The following is a 21,237-nucleotide window of genomic DNA, read 5'->3' as shown; positions in this document are numbered from 1 at the left end:
ATTTCCATTCGCAGAAACTTGGACTATTGAAGTTACTGGCACAAAATTGCAGCTTACTTTAGCACAGTCAGCCTCGTGGGCCAACTTGATCCTTTTGAAATATCACTATGTATCGTTTGTTAAATTGTAAACAACCTTCTTTCCCAGATGTGCTTGTGATAATTCCCTAGAATTAATCCAGGCTATTTTGTTATTGTCTAATGTTATTTTTCCTTCATAAAGTTTTTTTTCTTTATAGTCTGATAATGAAGTTAAAGAGTCCACAAACAGTTCCGTATGACACGACACACAGCTGCAACAGTCCCTAACTTTCACACACACGTGCCCTGCGGTACAATATTTTCTGAAAAACTGCACCCCTTTCTGGTGACTGCAGCTAATCTGCAGAAACACAGCCAGAAGGCAGGAATGGACTTACAAATTAGACTTCAGCCTAGGCCAGCTGTTTTTCTAGCTTTATTCCCTTTATGACCATCTGTCCCACCTGCTAGTATATACTTCCCCTCGCACGGGATACTAAAATGATTTGCCATGCTGGCTGACATACGAGTATAGATGGAAAATGAACTGGATTAAATCCAACTTTGTGCCACTCAATATTTGGAGCTTTGGAAAAGGACCTTCTTGACTGCCAGTAAAATTTAAATCTGTCTCAAGTCTACTTTAATTTATGCCCACTTCACCTATGATCCAAACACTAGCAGAGATTGTTGTCACTCTGTCTATGCTCCTTCTGGACTCTGCCAACCATTGAGAGGAAGCAGTAGAGTTACACAAGACTCTCCTTTCTGTAAAGCAACTTTTGTCTTTTAAATACACTAGTACACTCTACTGAATGAATCTATTGAGATCTATCTTGTCTGTTTGCTAAAGGCAAATCCACAAAATTCTGCACTCTATACAGGTACAATCTAGGGGTTTCAAAACTAGATGGATGCCTGTTTATGTTACCATTTTCCAAAGCAGATATTTGAGCTAAAAAGTCATGCTAAAACACCAACCTTGTGCAAAACTCCCAGAGAAAACAATACAAACAAATGAGGAAGTGAGGAACTGGGAAGGGTTGAGAATAGGGGAAAAAAATTAGATGGCATGTTGCTGCATGCCTTAATCCTGTAGTCACGGGCTCTAAAGTTTTCTTTGCTATTTTTGATGAGATTAGCAGCAGAATAAATCTTATCAAGGAGGTCAACACATATTCTGCAGAATTGATTTTCCATACTGGTTAAAGCATGACAACTAAAAGGGAAATAACTACTTAAGCATAATTCAGAAGACTGCACAGCATAACACTGCCCAAAAAATCAGGAAGAATGTTAGAGTTACAAAGTGTATTGTTAGAATTTCATCTCATGTACTGCTGACAATAACAGGAATAACAGGAAAGGAACTGCTGAAAAAGCACAAGAGAGATCAACAGTTTTGGAGTATTATTTTTAAACACATGCAAAAGATAGATGAGGCTTTTAAAAGACTGTAGGGCAGGCAAAGCAAGGGGACGAAAAATTACGTGTGCGATGCAAGGAATAAAGACGAGAAGTATAAATGAGAGGAGAGAATAAAAAGGAATTAGAACATAAAGTAGAATTCAGAAGGACACATGTTGATGGACTTTATGTTTCCAATAGAAAATTATAAGTTGACATATAAGTGTCCATACACTGTCTAAAATTAATTGTTATTTAACAGCACTACGTTTAGTAAGGAGGCAAAGGAAAACCATGGTATCTTAACTAAGCTCAGTTTTAAGCATAAGATTAAAGAAAAATAGATTCACATCAGTTCCTGGCAGCTGCTCAGCATTCCTTATTGTCATAACACTGTTTGCTAGCTGAGTGCTGAAAACGTGCCAGAGCTGTGGGGTGCTTTACCGTTCTTCTGAGATCCTTTTTTGAGAACCAGATGGAAAAAAACTACTTTTGAAAACCATTTATAATGCTAAAGTTTAACAAATAATAAAGTGTAGTGTAGATTTTGTCTAGGGAAAGAAAAAAAAACACAAAAAAAACACAAAAAAACGTACAGAATTTCTTACAGAATTATAATATTCAAACAAACCAACAGCTAAGAACACCTGCAAAACAGTCACAGCCACATTGTGGATGCTCTCTGACACCATCAACTGAAATTCCCCAGACACTCATGTTCTAGCAAACAACGTACCTTGAAAGATTCAGTCACGTGCTTTGTTGCTTCCTCTGAACACCCTCCAGCCATGCACTTGTTCTGACAGCCCTAGAAAGAATACAAATCAAATTAAATGTGTGTTGCAGAAAGGTTGATACACATTCAGTTAATTCTTTTTAAGAGAGACTGTATTGAATGAATTATCAGTAAATATATTGGAAAATCATTCTTTGTAGTTTCTTAGCATAATTTTCCATCTCCCAGGCTTACAGCCTTACTTCAGTTGTGTTACTTTGCATAGCTGTATTTCAGAGTTTTAGTAGGAGTGACAACATCTTAGACTGGATTATTAATCTGAAGTGCAGTAAGGCTATAGACAATATCATACACCTTTTATTCAAAGCTGAGTAAATACGTTGTGTTTTTACACATTTTCATCACATTGCACTGCCTCTACTAAGGCATCCATCCCAGAAGATTTGGTTTTCCTTTTTCTCAGAAAAGCATGACTAGGAGAACAGAAAAGAGAGGAAAAAGATCACTGAAGGCAGTGATAAGGAACACTCATCTATAAAAATACATCCTCAAAGTATTTTGAATTACCTAATATGTTGAACTTCACTGTCCTGCCACTGCTCACATTAAAATAAAAACTACAAGAAAAGAAGTGACAGTTGTTCTGTTCAGCAACAGAAGGCTAAGAAGGACAGGTGCAAGCCATCTATCTACAATGAAAACCCTGTTTTCACAGCATCAGACTTTGTGGGCCCTCCTGCACGAGGACCACCTTCCTTTTCAGTGGTATTAAAACCAACAGCATGCACGGAAAGAGACAAATACAGCTTGACAGCATTTCTTGTTTCTGAGCTGCATCTCTGACGACTGGGGGATGGGCCACAAAGAGAAGGTGGAGAATGGCTAGATGGAAGTGCCACTGGTGAGATGGAGAGGGTGGCAGAAGGGTGAGCTAGATGCTGAGATGTGGCACGGGATGGATGGGCATGGGGACAGTCAGGCTGGTCACAGGGCTGTCTAAAAGAGTGAGCTAGGACAGAGGCACTAAGGGATGGTGATGCCATGGCTGACAGGCATCAGTTCTGCAAGAAAAGGGTCTGGGCTCCTTATCACTTGGTAGCAGCCTCTGACAGCCTCATCCCTCAGCTGTGCTGTGCCTCAGCTGGGAAGCCCCAGCCCAGGAAGCCCCATGTCAGAAGTTCATTTCTTTAAAGGAAAAGCACACTGGAAACCTGTGGTCAGTCTGAGATCGGTGCCCCAAGGGCTTTCCAGGGAGCAGACTTCACTCCAAGAGTGCAGGGTGGGTAGCAGTGCCAGGGAGACCTGGCCCCCAGAATCTGCAGCAGCCACCATATCCTGGGAGCTGGAGCTGCACGGGATGCAAAGCAGGACACACATAAAGGAAACTGCATGATTTTCCCCCTTTCTGCAGATTGTAGGAGTACGGCAGACAGAAGAAAAGAGCGGTATCACCATCAGGCCTTCAGTGGATAGCAGGCTTGCTACCAACAGAAGATAAAGCAAACTCCCAGCTACAGATCTCACTTCCTTCTCTCTCTGTCCCCAAAATCCCAGAGAGGCCATAATGTCCCTGCCGATTTTTCACACCATCAGCTTCAGCCCTTCTGTTCCTCTATTGTTCTTCTTTTTTTGTTTTTCCCACTCAACCTTCTACAGTGAGGCATGCAATCACAACTAGACTTCTCCTTATTAACTAAAGAAGGATCTCCTGAAAGAAAGCAAAAATGCCTTTATGATGCACCAACATAATTTCTGCTAAAACCTTACCTTAAAAGAAAAAAAGAAAAAAAGATAATAAAAAAAAGAGTTTCATTTGCCATAAAGGTGATTCTCCAGAAAGGCAGGTCTTTTTGGTAATCTGCTCAATGGCGTTTAGAGTTGCACTGCTTTATAACTAAAGTATTACTCCTACTCAGGGACAGTCTGAACTAAGCACTGTATTAACAGGTCCTTGACGTCTCCCTGTTTCTTTACATACCTCCAAATTCAGTGGTATGATCACAGTAGACCTCCACAGTACCATCAGTTTATAACAGCTACATATTCTGCAGATCGGTTAGATTAGAACGGTTTCATTAGAAGGAGAAACTTAATCTGTATAGACTCACCAAAACACAATGTGACTGCAAAACATCTCCATTTCTGAATCTCTGGCAAGGAAAAAATATTTGCTGCTCACAGGAGGGTACATTTAGTTGCTCCACTCATAAACCTACCCACAGTATTACGGTGGAAAGAGCGGGGCTGCAATAAAATAAGCCTTGGTAATAGAGAAGATGAGGATGACAGTAAATGTTTTGATCTTTATTTCTTTCTCTGGTTGTTTTCAAGTATTTTAGAGGTAGCATTTAGTAGTAGAAACATGAATAAAACAGGTTTGAGTTATACTCAAGTTTGAATGCATGGAACAGAAAGATAAATTGGGATCTTAGGAGCTTACTTATTACAATATATTTGCAACATATCTCGTTTTAGTCAGCCTAAGCTGTAGGATTAAACTGACGGACAGACCTTTTTAATACACAAGTTGGTCTTCAGAAAAGTCTTAGTTCCTAGATCTTGCTGTCTTTTAGTCCCAAATTGATAGCAACTAACTCTTCTCCTTCACATTTTGTTACTTTTCTACTATCTCCCATGCTTCATAAGAGGTAATCCTCAACCACTTGAACATGGCACGCAAAGAGTAGCCCTGAAGAGATCAGAGGTGGTTGCCCCTGCCCTGCAGGGAGATTGGAAGGACAGCCACTTGAGGAGCAGACCAGGTACTCAGTCCATGCAGAGAGCAGCTACTGGGCAAGAGAAAAGCCTGCTGGCAGTGGCAAAGGAAGAAGGCACAGAGACAGCAGCACTCAAGCATCATAAGGAAGCCACCACCCAATCCAGCACTGTTCCAATCCTGCCATACCCTGCTGCAGCAGCGAAGAGGATAAAGTGCCACACTCTGCTTCCCTGCTTCCACCAAGCAGCAGCCAGACCTGGGGTGCCATTTTGTGCTCCTCCATCTTACACAGTATCCAGTTTTACAACCGGCCCACTGCAGCAGGGACCTCCTGGCACCCACAAGCACCAAAGCTGCAGGCTCCTTGAGCCCTGCCTCTCCTTACCTCATCCCTTGCAACAGCAACACTGGCTGTCACCTTATGGGCAGTCCCATACTGCCCAAATTGCACCTGCAGCTCTCATAGGGCACATGAAGATGATGGGCACCCTAGCACAGAACCCAGTGCAGACAACAGGAACAGCAGCACCATTTACAGGGTTCATAAGTTGAGAGGTCATAAATAGTTCTGAAAAGATGTTTGAGTAATAAACCTTCTCTTTTGTCAGGTTTTTATTTATTTAATGGCTCTGGAAATTAAATGTTTTAATAAGAAACCTTTTTAGTTATCATGTTCTTTTAGTCATTCATTCACTTATTTTAATGGTGAAATCTCAGATTGAATTTTATCTCTTAAAAAAAAGTAGAAGCAATGGTTCTAATATCAATTTAATGATCTTCTGTAAGAACCAAGCTCTAGATTCTTATCTATAGGGATACACAAATAAATACCAACAAAATATCAACTATTAATTTCAAGAAATACCCTCTTGTTCCTCCAGGAATTCAACAGCACCTCCCAGATCAGTGTCATCATCCAACTTGCTGAGAATGCACTCCATTTGTGCATCCAGATCACCGATAAAAATGCTGAACAGGACTGGCTCTAGAACATCTTGGTGAACCACCACCAAGCAGATGCGGTCCCATTCACTACAATCCTCTGAGCTCTGCCATTCAGCCAGCTGATCACCCAGCAGAGTGTGAGCTTGTTCATGAGCTCTTCTAGCTGTCAAGATTTGTCAAGAAGGATGCATGGACATTACAGCCTTCCCTTAATCCATTAAGCAGGTGACCTTATCATAGAAGGAAATCAAACTATTAAGATGGTACTTATTACTAAGATAGAACTAATTAAGCCAACTGAATTTTATTTGCACTGCAGTGAATCAGAATGGAGGCTCTGCTTATTACAACTGCCAGCAGGATAAGGACAAACTTTCATCTTCTCTTTCATCTTTAAAAATATACAAAGCTTGTAGGTGAATTTCAACTGTGGATTGCCTATGGGGATGGTCTTTAGGGGCTCACCCATTAAGGTGCCATTTAGTTCACAGTTCTCACTGAACTCAATGAAGTCAACAGCTCATTTTTTGAGCACGTGCCACGGGGCCAATCCCGTTCTCCATTAAGTCATTCTGTTTCACAGATTTAACTTACATTTAAAGCAAGTAGCTAATTGCCTTTGTTAACCACACTGAGATTATATTAAGTTAATCCCACAGTAGTAGAAAGGCATACCACAATTGCTTTCTAATAGATGGAGTCATATTTTAATGTCTCCATGCATGGCTTTTAAATATGAAGCATGTTGTTAAATACAATAGAGAAAATTGCTCCCTGGTTTAGTGCCAACATTGCCAAGAGAGATGTGCCAAGCATAAATTTGCCCTGTGTTTAATAGCATGGTAGATTTAAAACTGCATGGGAGATTTAAAACTGTTATCCTAAAGATACATTTAAACCACTGGGTCAATGTCTCCTCAAAAGTGACTCAGCTCTGTAAAACCTGTGTCAGCCCGAAGTATCAAGGCATTACACAAGGATGAAGGTACTTCCTAAGGTGTCACATAAAGTTGTAGAGCTGAACACAGCTAGCAACATTTTCTTCATGGCATATGTAGCTGTTCTTTTAAACTAAAAAAAGGGAAATTTAGGTTGGATGTTGGGAAGAAATTTTTTACTCAGAGGGTGGTGAGACCCTGGCACAGGCTGCTCAGCGAAGCTGTGGATGTCCCATCCCCGGAGGTGCTCAAGACCAGGTTGGATGGGGCCCTGGGCAACCTGAACTGGTGGATGGCAGCCCTGCCCATGGTAGGGAGTTTGAACTGGATGATCTTAGCAGTCCTTTCCAGTACAAGCCATTGCATAGTTCTATGATTATAGGCATTATAGGCATTATTATATTATGATTATAGGCACGCAAAGGACTTATCACCACTTTTCAAACTTAAAAGTTTTCACCTGTTAGATCGTCTCCAAACCCAAATATTCACTCCCTGCATTTGGTCCTCAGACTGTGTCAGACATAAGAGTTTCCAATATCTTTTAGTATTAGGATGTTCCAATCAATGCCTCCCGGCTGTTACAGGTATGAGACCCTGTAACCAAAATACTGATTTGCAATCAACTTCACTATTTCACTAATTCAGCTTTCACTATTTTTCCACGTCTCTACTTATGCTCATCTTTTATGGTGTCGTCCTGCTGCTCATGGCTTCTTCATCTGAGAATCCACTTTTTTTATGCAGTCAGGTCACCAAACCTCTAGCTGAAAGGACATTCTGCCTAAACACTCCTAGAACCAGACCACGTGAGTCCAAGTTCCTCCTACGCCCTCACACTAGGTGGCTTTTGAGACCCAGTGGTAGAACCAATGACAACATTCCCATTTAGGATCACTTACCCTAAAAACTGTGATTCTGTCGAACTGTTGTTCTTAGGATTTAGCTACCCCATTATCCCATAGGCTAGTTCTCACTTATGAAATAAGAACTGAAAATGATGAGAAACCTTTCAAGGCAGGAGCAAATAATTATATTGCATGTAATTTCTATAGTTCACATTTTCAGCTACGAAATTGTTACTGGCAGCTTTTCCAAACAGCTCAAGACCTGCAGTTTCACAAACTCCTTCATCATCTTTTTGGTTCCACCTCCCCACTGAGCTCATGCGTTGCCAATCTTCATCATTGTTCATTTCTGTCTTTGGCAGTGTTCTCAGAGCTAATAGTCTTCCTCCAGAATTACAAAAATGGAAGCGTGTGCCAGGGACAGGAACACCAGAAATTGAACATGCTGCTGCCTAGGAAGGAACTGGAGGTAGTCATTTGTTGGCAGTTCTTGCCTCATCATGGAAGGCAAGAACACAAAGAAGCAAATAAGTCAGAGATACACAGCTGCAGTTGTGTCCAGTTCCTTCTGCAAAGGTGACCCCATCTCCTCCATGCAGGGAAACTGAGAAGCAAGAATGTCCTGTACAGTCATCAGGCCCCAGTGAAGATGGAAAAGAAAATTCTTCTCAGTCAAATGTCATATGAAAAACAGTTGTCAATAAAGACCTTTCTGAGACATTTCTCCAAGCCAAAACATTGTCTGACTGCTTTTCTCTTTGCTTGCTTCTGGTTATTAATTGTCTAAGAAATCTTTCATGCTCTGATGTACACAGTGAGAACAGCGAAATTAAAATACTTATCAGATTCCAGAAATCTAGTAGATCAATAAATTTAATACACATCTTATAGTATAGTACTGCCTAAGGGAAGCCAAATCAAGTATCTGATGACAGGTACTCCTGCATTCAGAGCCATAAACATTGGAGTTTTCCTTCTGTTCCAGATGTAAAAGAGTCCAACACACAGACATGACACACATTCTGTGTACTGCTACAGTCATACAGTGAGTCTCTGTGTCTTTAAAACAGTTTTCATCTACCCCCAGAAAATGCTAACATGATTTGGCAGCCACAACACACAGAAGATGAATTTGCAGGGAAAAAACCCAAAAACAACAACAAACAACATTAACGATGCTCACAGCTCTAAAAATAAGATCCACTCACTGTCAGATAGAGAGAAATTCTGGATACTACTGTAGGACTGAGTCACATAATACCATTTTTAATACCAACTAAAAAGATATTTACTTAATGACCACGATTAAAGACTTCCAGAGCTTGGGGAAGCTCATTCATGGAATCTAACAGCCAGGCCTGTTTACCTCAGCTCTCATAGGACAGCTGCACAATATAAAAATATTTTTAAGTGTCTTTATGTCTTATGTATGTACATAAACATGCACATACAGGTATGTGTTACTACGCCAGTATCACCATGTAGGTTCTGAGTCATTAACTTGTCAGCATGTCTTACTACACAGTACCATAGAGAAGCTTTTTCTCACAACTTCTTTTAAATTTACACTTTTCAAAATCAACAAGTCAGAAGGAGCAAGAAGACTAATTCTTAACTTGTATTTCTAACCATTTATGAAGCCAAACAGCTATCTTTGAGGTATCTTAGGTTGGAGCATTCTTGGCTTGACAGTCTTCAATAATGTATTCACAGAACACAGCACAAATCCCAGAGCAGCTCCATTGATATGCCTCAATGTATACACAGATCAGCATCAAGGGAAAGCAAAAAAATAAGAAAACAAACAAACAATCAAACAAACAAACACCAAAATCCAACCAAACGAAAAACCAGACAATTCAGCATGGGCAATTTCAGTGCTTAGCTTTTTACTTAGTTCACCAAGAATTCTTGTTTGCGTTGCTTTCTGCACTTCCAAGTAAAGAAATGGAAAAGGACTACTCTTACCTGACATATCTGCATTGATGTCTTGTTAGCTGAGTGTTGTCACCTCACCATGCCTGCTTTCAATGCTACTCCTTGAACTGGCACTAATGTTGGTAACACAATGTAATAACATTGGATACGAGGCATCCAGTAGAGCAGAAGAATAAAGCTTCCACACAATTTAATGATGATCTTTATGATTTTGCATTAGTGTGAGAGTATCAGAACTTAGAACACACAAGAACTCTTTTTTTTTTTTAATTAATCAAGACAGCTGCACTATATAAATTAAGGTTGAATTTAAATAGATTATCATTAAAGTACTCCAAAAGACTGTGCAGGCTCTTATCTTCTGGCTTGAGTAGTTTGTTTGCTTTAATAGAAAGTATTTTAAGTAGCTTAAATAAACTGAAATGTGTTTCTCTCAAAACAAGTGCCACTGTTTTTATTATGTTTAAATAAAATAATTGAAATTGTTTGAACACAACTTATTGGCTAGAAAAACCTAAAAACAGAGACCAGAAAACAATGGAAATATTTGGATAATCTGTCCAAGAGTCATATTTAGTAACATTACTAGCTATGTCACAATTCTAAAAGCAGATTAATTTGGTGTCAGGAGATTAAATAAAAGGAAGAGTATGTTGCCAATGTAGAGTCACTGCTGTCAGCACTTTAGGGAGAAACCTGTCTAGGAGAGAATGCCAGTACTTTGACTCAGTGCTTAAATTAATATTTGGATGAGCTCAGTAATGCCCAGTTCATTGTACAAGAAAGTTTGCATCTGTTCACCTGAAAGGCAGGAAGACTACCCAAGGTGAAGGAGAACTATTTCTGCAACTCCAAAAAAATGCACGCTTGACAAACTGGTTTATCAAGAAGGCTAGTGGAGAGAAAAGAGATCCACAGAAATACAAAATAACTTGTAAATTAATATAGTCTATTAACTCACAGATTAGATAGCAGAACCTGAGTAGGGATCTATTAATCTTCGGGATAAAATTACCAGGTACTTCAGAAAATTAACAAAATGAGCTGGAAATTATGCAACACGGAGTGATCATTCCTGTTTGGAAAGTACGGAAAGCCTACCATCAACACAATTCAATACAGAACACAAAGCTGCTGTACATCTGTGTTCAGTGGCCCTTTTTAGTGGTTAGTGCTATCCTGATACATGTCCTGCACAACCACACAATCCTACTTTCTTTACAGAAACAGGTAAGCACTCTAAAGAAATCCTCTTTGCAAATAACCTCCAAATGCAATCTGCTTTAACCTTGTTTTCTAAGCCCATCCCATCCTTGCTGGTTTTCCTTCCTGTGACCCTCCTGGTGCTGTCGGTCTTCAGGACCATTTCCTCCTCCTGTCTCCTCACCCCTTGCTCAGTTCACTACCCTCTTCTGACTGCAGAAAACAGCCCTATTCTCCTGTTATGAGAATAGGCAGATGACCTAATGGATCTCTTCCATCTCTAACTCCTATGAACAGTGCCGCTAAGTGCCTCTTTTGTTGGTTTGTTTGCCTGCTCTAGCATTAATTAGGTTTTTAACGAGTGCATTGTTTGCTAGAATGGCATAGAGAAAAGCGTATTAAAGCAGCCAGCTGGATCTTTTTGGCCTATAAATTAATTCATCTGTTTTCTAAACAGATAGCATCTTATGGCTATGTGATACGGTTACTGCTCAAACAAAACAAAAAATCCTCAGTCATCACGGTTTTATAGTGTTCAGGCCCTGTTCTCATTGATAGGAGATCTTTTAAATCACACTGTCAACAGGAAAGAGCATAAATGCTACCTTATATTCTTCGCTGCCACATTCGAAGAGCTTTGCTGTTAACCATGAAGAAACTTGTGTTCATTACCTTTTCTCTAGTATTCTCCTTTGATCAACTTCCCACACCACCAGGTATTAAATTAGCATCATAAGATTTAATAGTAATACTGATCAGATCTGTGGGATATATTAATATCACTGTTATACTAGCAAAGATGAGCCTAAGCACAATGAAATTTATTCTGCTTATTTTCCTCAGGGATCCAGCATAAATTGTACTGCCCATATTTTGTATACTGGTACAGCTGTAAAGGTCAAGTACAGCTGTGATTTAAAGATGCATGAAATAGAGCTTAAAATTTACTTATGAGTTCTCTGATGGTAGAAAATACACATAGATCTTGCAGCTGATTACCAGAGCAACTGGCTTGATGTAATTACCAAACGATAATGTGAATAAGATGAATGCATTCACAGAGGAAACAAACAAATTCATTGTCTGAAGAGCTACTGAGGGTACAGAACTGGAAGCAGATAATTTAGTGGGGGAGACCAAAGCTTCTGCGACTTGAAAATAAATCATTGTAGACTGTAAGGGTGGAAAAACAAACAAGTGACCAAAAAAAAAACAATAAGAAAAAAAAAAGAAAAAGAAAAAAGAAAACAACACAGCAGATACAGCAATGAATTCCAATATGAGAACTGACATGATTAAAGAAAAATCCAGCAGATGAAATCCTGTTCTTAAGGTCACGATCCTGTTTTTCCAGGCTTGCTTATAACTACTGAGGAACCAAAAGAAATACAGGGTCTGGCCTGAATCGCTGGCCTGTATAAGGGTCATTTGTAGCTATTCTCTGAGTGCTTAGACCGTGTCCCATTTAAGTCCATTTTGCACTGGAATAAAGGTTTATGTAAGACACTGAGCAATGATGAATACCACACTGAAAACAGAAGCTCTGGGGAAATAATTAAAAAACAAACAAACAAACAAAACTCTTGGAGCAACTTTTTAAATCCTGCATACACTCCCACTAGAAATAATAAACCAGTAACTTATGCAGCTGGCTTTCGAGTAACTCTAAGCACAATAAAATGTTATGCAACAGTGCATGTGGTTGCTGGTCTGTAAAGGGCAGACATATGCTGGCTTGATATCACATCTTGCCCTGATAACTTTGCACAGCCTATTTAATTCATCACCGAGTATCGAATACCACCGGTGCAAAAGCATGAGAAGCATGATTTCTGAACTGCATTAACCTTGTGGTGCAGTTGTTGCCCATTCCTTGCTCCCCAAGCAGTTTGTTTAGCTGTTATGTGTCCAGCAGATGAAGCTGATAAAGCATAGCAGCAGCTATCTTACCTGGGATCTGAATAAGTTCAAAACCACACATCTAGTCAGAGGAGAATTTGTTAATAATCTGCCTCCTTAGGCACCTGAGTGGTCTTTTGAAATAGCTGAGCACAGACCCTGGTTTGGGCTTGCAGGCAGAGCTGCAAACACCTACATCTCTGCTCTGTCTAGAAGGCTGCCACACGCTGCAGGAAGACCCTGGATTGAACTTTCAAAGCTTGCAGTGGATTGAGGTATGTGAGATGCACAATGAAAGCTAAACCTCACAACCCCCAAAAAACAGAAAAAGAGAAATCCAGCAGACTTTGGCTTAAAGTGTTGCTAATACTGTGCTTTTTCTTGAATTCTGATGGTGGGCTAGTCTCCACAATGCCTGCAATTATTCTAAGTTTGTTCCAGGTAAAAGACGCAGTCTAACAAATGAATAGTGGTTTCATAGCCAGAACGCTTAAATGAAGGAAATCTCTCTCTTATACAGGTAGAAAACTTAGACATAGCTTGCCCTGTTGGCACACCTCAACACGTGCTGGCAATTGCTTCAGAGAATTCCTGGGGAGGCTGACAGATGACGGCACAGGGCGTGCACAGCTCCCCAGGAACTGAATCTACAGCTCCTCTTCCTTAAGCAGACATACCCATCACATCCACTGCAGCTCTTCCCAGGGAAGAACAAGCAGAAGTTATTGATGTGGTTTTGGCTGCACACTCCTCACTTGAAGCTAATGCTTCTTGCATGAGAGCACACAGGTAGTGGCTGCTGACATCCTGTCTCTACTAGCACAGCTGGGTTTTAAACAGAGCATAACTGGTTTGTAGGAATGGGAGATCTCTCCTTGGCTATTAACAAAGCCCAGGTTATATCTTTGTGATTGTCCTTTGCTATGTGTTCAAACACTGACTAAATTTTCAATTAACAGGGACAAAACAAAATGGAAAGAAAGTTGAAGCCTTTCTCTTTGCATGAAGGGCACTAGGAACAGAGTTAACCTGCAGAGAAGTCCTGGGAGCATGCTTAAAGACAGTATCTATGCTGATGTTTGCTTTCTTATTCAAATCAACAACAACCTGCAGAGTAGGAATGCGTGTTTGCACGATAGCCACCCAGCTCAGAATATGCTCAGAACTTCTCTTGTTCTACAGTCTCTGAGTTCAGTAAGAGGCAGTAAGTCTAGCCCACCACATTAAGCAAGTGTAAATTGTCATACAGAAGATTATGACAATCCATAAAAGGCAAAACTACAGTACTGCTTGAATGTGGAAAAAAACAAAATGAACAACATAAAAAAGCCACAAGAAGATGATTTCATTGATGATGTCAGCTCAAAAGAAGTAAAAATCTTCTCGACTAGAGAAAAGTCAGATACTCCACCCGTTTAGTGCATATTCCTCTGTGTAACAACTCAAAGATATGAAAGAATCACGCTTCATAGCACTCCAAAATTCTAGCTGTCATGCTTTAGCAATAAGGTTACCCTACATGTCCTTTCTAAACACCCTCTGAACAAGTACTTCATCTGAAATCACTTATTATTTTTCAACAGTGCCCGGAGCAAACTGGATTGTGCCCAGAGAAACTCAAGAACAAAATAACACTCAGCACATTAAAAGTGTCCTTGAAACAGTCTGGTCACAGATGAGGTATTTGTAGAGGTGTCAGCATTAAGCTCACATTAGGAACACAAAACAACCAGCCCTTTGCCAAACCTATGGCATGGTCATCACAAGTTAAGAGTGATAAAGCTTCTATTAGAAAAAATAACTTTAATACTAGTTCCATTTCTTAATATTTCAAAGGTAAGAAGACCTATTCTTTTTATTGCAGTTATTTTAGGCTTGTCCTCTTATGATTCAACATCTCTATCAACAATCAACTTCCCATGCTATAAATTGATAAATGACTTATTATAACAACTCCAGGAACCAAGAATTTTGTCCAACCTACATGAATATCAGTGCTCTTGACTTGGAATGTCTCCATTACTTCTAAATTTATGAAACTAAGAGGTATCTTAAAACACTTTCAAATGGGGTCTGATTTGTCCTGCTGGAATCCAACTCACTTAGGAATGGCAGAACAGAACATTAATTTCATGCATCTTTCACAATAAGTATTTTGGCCAACTGACAAGAGGAAAACATCACTGGTTGTGTGAGAACCACTTAAAAGAAGAACTGAAAGGAAACAATTGTAAATGCAGCATTTTCACTTCACTGGAGAAGCAGAAATGAACGCTGATGTTACTGAGCTGTTTCTGGGTTCAAGAAGAGCATCAACCTATAAACGTTCAAATCATCTACTGGCACAGACACTTGTTAATACGAAAAAGGCACAGACTGCAGAAGTTGGCTTTGTATTCAACAGAGCCCTGTGAAATGCTGAGAACTAAGATACGGCCAGGGACTGGGCCACAGCACAGGATGAGATTTAGAAAAAACACAGATTCAGAAAAAAAGTTAGGAAGATACGGAAAGAAGAGTTGAACCGAACCCAATACAGCTGAGCAACAGAACAGACTTCCCTTACAGTTACAAAAACAAGAGACTTCCTAGGATGGAAAAATTACTTCCGCTTGTCTCCCAAACTGTGCTGCTGTTTCTAAAGACAGTTAATCCAGTTTACGGTAGTCTGCAATTTAGTTCCCATGTACATGTAAATAGGTAACTAGCATATCTCCATGCTTAGAAAGCAAATGCTATGTACGTGACACATAAGTGTCTCTAATATATAAGCACGTGAATACAACGTTATTTTTTTTTCTGTCTGCATGGATCTGTACAGCTGTGGCAGAAATCAGGCCTGTGCAGTCACTGTGTGCTGTAACGCCCTCTGCGGCAACTGCTGCATTCTATGGAAGAAGTAAGCTTGGCTCACATTACACTCACAATATTACACAACCACAGTATTCCTTTCACCACTATGCTTCAGGCAATACTTTTTAGCAGTTTTAAGGGTTTTTTTTTTGGTTTTGTTCTCCAAGTTTAATGCCACAGCATAGGGCTGTATTCAGAAAGACTGGCTTTTGACTAAAGCTATTGTTTTACTGCTTTGAATTGGGTGAGAAACTCCACACTTCAACAGGAATTATACTATTGCTGCTAATTTCAAGTGAACTTCATGCAATTTTCTATATATTGTATAATGATGGGCAGTTTTATAAAGCCTTGTGAATTAATTATTTTGTTGTAAAAGAATGCAGTTTTATATGGCATATTTATGTATTATATTTAAGATCCAATAGTTTAAATTTCATACTCTGAAGAATCCAAGGTCTCTTAATCTTTTAGGTGCTTCATATAATTTGGTCAATATTTTATTTTCAACAAGAAGTTACATTTAAAAAGCCAGCAGCAATCAATCAATCAATCAGCAGTAAGAGGAAGACCTTGAATTTCTTAGCTATTCCCGTAACATTAGTACCAACTTTCTTGGAAGCTCTGTCATACTTCTTCCCTTCTTACGGCCATTTCCTACAATGATTCTTCTTTATAGAATCACTGCAATAAGAAAGCATCTAGCAAAAACAGAATTTATTCTGCTTATATGAAAAAGTACCACCTTGGCTACTGAAAGTTGATGGAGGAAAAAAATCACAGTAATTTGAGGAAAGGTGTTAGGAATATAAGAGAGAGCTACATTCCTCTTCCCTGTCTCAGTGGCAGGCACACTTCTGGGCGTACTTATCAATTGTACCACAGGTCTTAAAATGCTAATTAAACTAATAAGATCCATGGGGGGGAAAAAAGGTCGAAATAAGGTAGCAATCTTGTGAAGACAACAGAAGCATTATAGAAGAACAAATTATTACTACTGTGTTGATATGTTAAAGAAATGACCTGTTGAAAAAATATCTGTCTATATTGGTGACTTTCAAGACCATCTATGTGCAGAGTTCACTGTAAACTGTGAAAAGGCTAACAAGCAGAGCCCTGGAGAACATGTACTGACCTGAACTACTGTGTGAAAGACTAAGACTAGATTAAAAAATACATATCTCTTAGTTGGTAAGCTTTTCTACTGAGGAACTCCTTCCAGAGCCCAAGATCACGGCAAGATCTGATTGTAGAGGTCTCTAGTCCAACACTCCCAGAGTTGACTCTGCTCTGAGCTCACAAGAGCCTTCTCAGGACTTTAGCCAGCTGGGTTTTGAGAGACCCAAGGATGGAGACCACAGTTTTTCTTGGCAACCCATTCTACTGTTTGACTCTCATTATGGGCAAAGTATTTTCTATCCCGAGTCTCTTTTGTTTCAGTTTAAGCTGTAGTTGCTTGTTCTCCTGCCATGTATCATTGCTGAGCCCAGCTCCATCTCTTTACTTCCCTTTCAGGCAGCTGTTAGGTCTTCCCAAAGTCTCTTCTTCTGACAGAAGAAGTTCAGTTTTCTCAGCCCTTCAACATCAAAGTCTAAAAAAGGTAATTCTCTGTAAGGATAACACAAATTCAAGTCTTTATTACAGAAGAGATGACCTGTAAGACAACAACCTAATAATTAAACAAGCATACATGGATTGTGCGGCCCTGATCTCAGTGAACATTAGCACCTGATGGAATTAAACCTCACTCATAAGCCAGAAAAAGCAGTCTATCTTCTGCGCTTACAGTGAGCGCTTTTATCAAAGTGTTTGAAATGCTCTACCAAGGAAACTGAATAAGCAGTAGCTGTGTACCTACAAGAAGTCACATGGTGCACTTCATTAATGCATGGGGTATATTCCAAAATAAAACTTGGATCAAACTTCAGTCCTCAAGGGAAGAAAAGTAAATGAGCAACTCTCTTGTAGGGCATTATGACATTAATTTGTAGAAACAATAATAAACTATGGGCCAAGATGTACAAAAAGCACATAGGTAAAACTTCTTGATTGTGTTAAAGGCAACATGAATTAAACAATTGAAACTAACTCCTTTGGATTGTTTAGTACACACCAATGGGCAACATTAAATACCTTTCCATAAGCATAACACTGGATTTTCATTTGCAGGAGCATATGGTAATGTTTGCTAATTGTCATTCTACAACAGGTGCTCTTTTCTATGAGGTAACACTACCTGCCCCTTTAATGGACAAAGTCATAAAGTAATAAAATTGTTTCCAAGGTAAATGGGACCACCCATTCATTTAATCGCAATGTAAAATGTGGAGATATCAAATTGCAGGCGTATCAGTGACTAACAAATTATGGTCACGCACTACTTTGATTTATGCCTAAGTATCGCCAGAATTTAGACATTTAAGGAAAAGGTCACACATTTAATCTCTGCATCACAGCCATCGAGACAGTTGAGAACCCGTGATTTATTATCAGATGTCACAATCAGTATGGAGTGGCTTGAATGCTTAGTGCATGGCTTGCATGTGGCTGGCTCGTGGCCTGTGTGTGGCTCACATGTGGACTAAATATATACATATAATTTATTTTATTTTTTTTACCAAAGAAGGAAGGGATGACATCCAAAGGGACATGGACAAGCTTGAGAAGTGAACCCAGGAGAACCTAGGGAGGTTCAAAAAGACCAAGTGCAAGGTATTGCACTTGGGTTGCTACAATCCCATCTATGTGTATAGACTAGGAAAAAAACTCATTGAGGCAGCCCTGAGAAGAAAGACTTGGGGGTCCTGGTGGTCAAAAAGTTAGACATGAGCCAGCAGTGCAAACCTGCATCACAGAAAGCCAACTGTGTCCTAGGCTGCATCAAAAGAGGGGTGACCAGCAGGGAGAGGGAGGTGATTGTTGCTGGCTGCTCTGTTCTCATGAGGCCTCATCTGGAGTACTGCATTCAGGCCTGGGGCATTCAGCACAAGAAAGCCGTAGAGTTGCTGGAGCAGGTCCTGGGGAGGATGCAAAGATCAGGGGGCTGGAGCACCTCTCCTGTGAAGAATGGCTGAAGGAGCTGGGTTTGTTCAGTCTGGAGAAGGCTTTAAGGACACTTTGTGGCGGCCTTCTACTACTTACAGGGAGCTTAGGAGTAAGATGGAGACCAACTTTTTACAATGGCAGACAGTGACAGGACAAGCGGGAATGGTTTTAAGAAAGAGGTGAGATTTAGATTAGATGTTAGTGGGAAACTCTTCACTGTGAGGGTGGTGAGGAACTGAAACAGGTTGCCCAGAAAGGCTATGGATGTCCCATCCCTGGATGCATTAAAGGCCAGGTTGGATGGGTCTCTTGATAGCCTGGTCTAGTGGTTGGCAGCCCTGCTCATGGCAGGGGGTTGAAACTGAATGGTCTTTAAGGGCCCATCCAACTTAAATCATTCTATGGTTCTATGAGACTATCTAGCATTGTAAGGTGCACAGTATGTCACTGTGGTGACATGAAGATACCAGTTCCCAGGAGGATGGCCTACGAAGGCAAATTGTGCAAATTCTGTAAACAGAGCTAACCCTTTAATTCCTTCATTCTATCTTCAGCAGTAATGGTCCTTGCTTCAAACCTACTACTCACCCACAGTTTAGCAAGATAACAACTGTGTTAAAGCTGTCCTCTAATTTTGTAATCTTCTGTTTTGCATGTGACTTTGTAGCAGATTTCAACACTCAGTTTCTATGGAAAAAATCAGAGCATCCACTGGATTGCACAGTGCTAGAAGAACTAGGCCTGTCAGCAACAATCAGTGCAATAGGTGGACAAGGCAGAGCTGCAGAAACCATCAGCAGAATTCATTTCTTATACATAACATTCCTTCAAGCAGGACTGAAAGAGAGAGTTAAGGGTAGAAATGGAGAAAGGAATGGATGGGACTAAAAACAGGAAATGATAAATAAGGAGGTGAAGGGATTAGCAGTTGTAATAATGCTGTTGTTTACTGGTACCTTTATAAATGTACTGGGTTAGGTTTTTTCATTTTTCTTTTTCAAGAACATACTGATAATCAAATGGTAATTTTCTGCACCTTTGATGCATGCTTTACAAATACACACTGACAGCCATAGCCCTGAAGAGCTTGCAGTCTGAACAGATGAGGCAAATAAAGGGTAAAGGGCTCAGACAGAGCTGACTTGCCCAAGGCTACACAACTTGAGAGTGATGGACTGTACAGATCTTTTTCTGTTGCGGCTGTTGCTTCACACTGTATTTTCCACAGTAAAAATACATAGCACAGTTAGCACTGCTGTGAAAAAGCAAGCAGGTCTATGGCTTGTTTGCTACTTGTTTTTTGCATGGGCATGCCAAAACATTACTGTCAGGTGCTGGATAATGCCCCAAGAAACCAAGATCAAGCCCTCTTTCCTCAACACACAGCAAGTACAACAACGTAAGAGGTATAAAATGTGACATGTCTCACTCTTTGGCAGGCTTGTATTCTGGCCCCGCACATTCTGGCAGGGGGAAGCTACTTGGGAGTTTTCCCTGAGCAGTTCCAGATCACTTTTCTGCTACCACTGGTCCACCACTCTCTCCAATTGCAGAGATGAGCTGGGACTCATCAGGGCTTCTCAGGCTCCTTCAAAGAACTCACCTGCTCCAGACCTGCCGTTGTTGGAGCATTGCATCACTGTCAGGCCCACCCATGGAAGAGCAACGCTAGCAAGCCCTTGGGTGGGATGAGAGTAACGCTTGTCAGCAGCAGCAAAACGGAGCTGGAGATCCCTGCTAGTCGCATACCTGTTGTACCCACATTCCATCTGTTAGAGCTAACCAAGGACAGCAAATAAGCCAGTCTTGTTCTCCTCACCTGCTAACTGTGGGAGTAGACTGCAGCTGTGAAGTTCACAGGCAGCCCAGCATAGACCTTCTTCAAAACCCAAGGACTTTCGTTTGCGAAGCTGCCCCACAGGGTGTAAAGGAGCTGTGATGTTCCCTGGGTGTGGGAAGCACCCTGCCATCTGCATGCCGTTTGCCTTGACAAGCAAGGCTTCCATTTAATCCTCAGATCAGCCTCGCTAAGCAGAATATAAGCATGACTGTAAAAGAAGAGTTCCCACAGATTCTCATCTCTCACGTTAGCATTCACTCCCAACAGCTCTTCCGTTATCTGAAGCCGTCCCCGAAATTACTCAAAACCTCTGAACACGTCAGTGGGTTTTACCCGCGGTCTGTTCTAGTACCAGGGCAGACCCGAGACCTATAAAGACCTCGTGGGCATAAGAAGGCGCAGTGCCTGCCGGCAGATCATGCCCTTGATGGTTCTCTTATTTTCAGTCATAAAGAGTCCTACGGTACAAATAAAATGTAAGAAATCCCCCGGAGGGAATGATACGCTCTCCCTCCCCCTCTCCTTACTCATTATTTCTTTTCCACGTACGCTGCCTGCAATGAAGCAGCATGGAAAGCGAACCACATCGCATCCTGCCTCCGAGTCTCAAACGATAAATCTCGGGGACAGAATTCTCCTCCGCAAAGCAACATCAGAGCGTCAGAAACGTGAACCACCGCTTCCTTTGTTCGCCGAGGAAAGTCCCTCTGCCACTCCGTATCTCCCGCAGGACGGATGAAGGGATCGCGGAGAAGCGGTCCCGCTTACCTTCATGGTGCTGCCGAACGGCGCCGCTCCCCGCGCGATGCGATGCGGACCGCGCGCCGCCCGATCCCCACACGAGCT

The 21,237-nt window shown here is 40.8% G+C and overlaps 1 protein-coding gene across 1 annotated transcript in view; it reads right to left on the bottom strand.

Annotated features, from left to right (window-relative positions):
* BCAT1 (branched chain amino acid transaminase 1) overlaps window positions 1-21,231 on the bottom strand; it is a 63,317-nt gene extending 42,086 nt beyond the window's left edge. The window contains exons 1-2 of the mRNA XM_003202509.3: window positions 21,160-21,231; window positions 2,164-2,235 (exon numbers count right to left, since the gene is read on the bottom strand). Coding sequence (XP_003202557.1) covers window positions 2,164-2,235; window positions 21,160-21,165 — 78 coding nt within the window. The 5' untranslated portion in view covers window positions 21,166-21,231. The remainder of the gene's footprint in view (window positions 1-2,163; window positions 2,236-21,159) is intronic.
* Window positions 21,232-21,237: the final 6 nt, after the last annotated feature.

This window comes from Meleagris gallopavo, chromosome 1, assembly GCF_000146605.3.
Source record: "Meleagris gallopavo isolate NT-WF06-2002-E0010 breed Aviagen turkey brand Nicholas breeding stock chromosome 1, Turkey_5.1, whole genome shotgun sequence".
Classification (NCBI taxonomy): Eukaryota; Metazoa; Chordata; class Aves; order Galliformes; family Phasianidae; genus Meleagris; species Meleagris gallopavo.
Note: the sequence above shows the minus strand (reverse complement) of the source record. Positions and strands in the feature narration are given on the sequence as shown.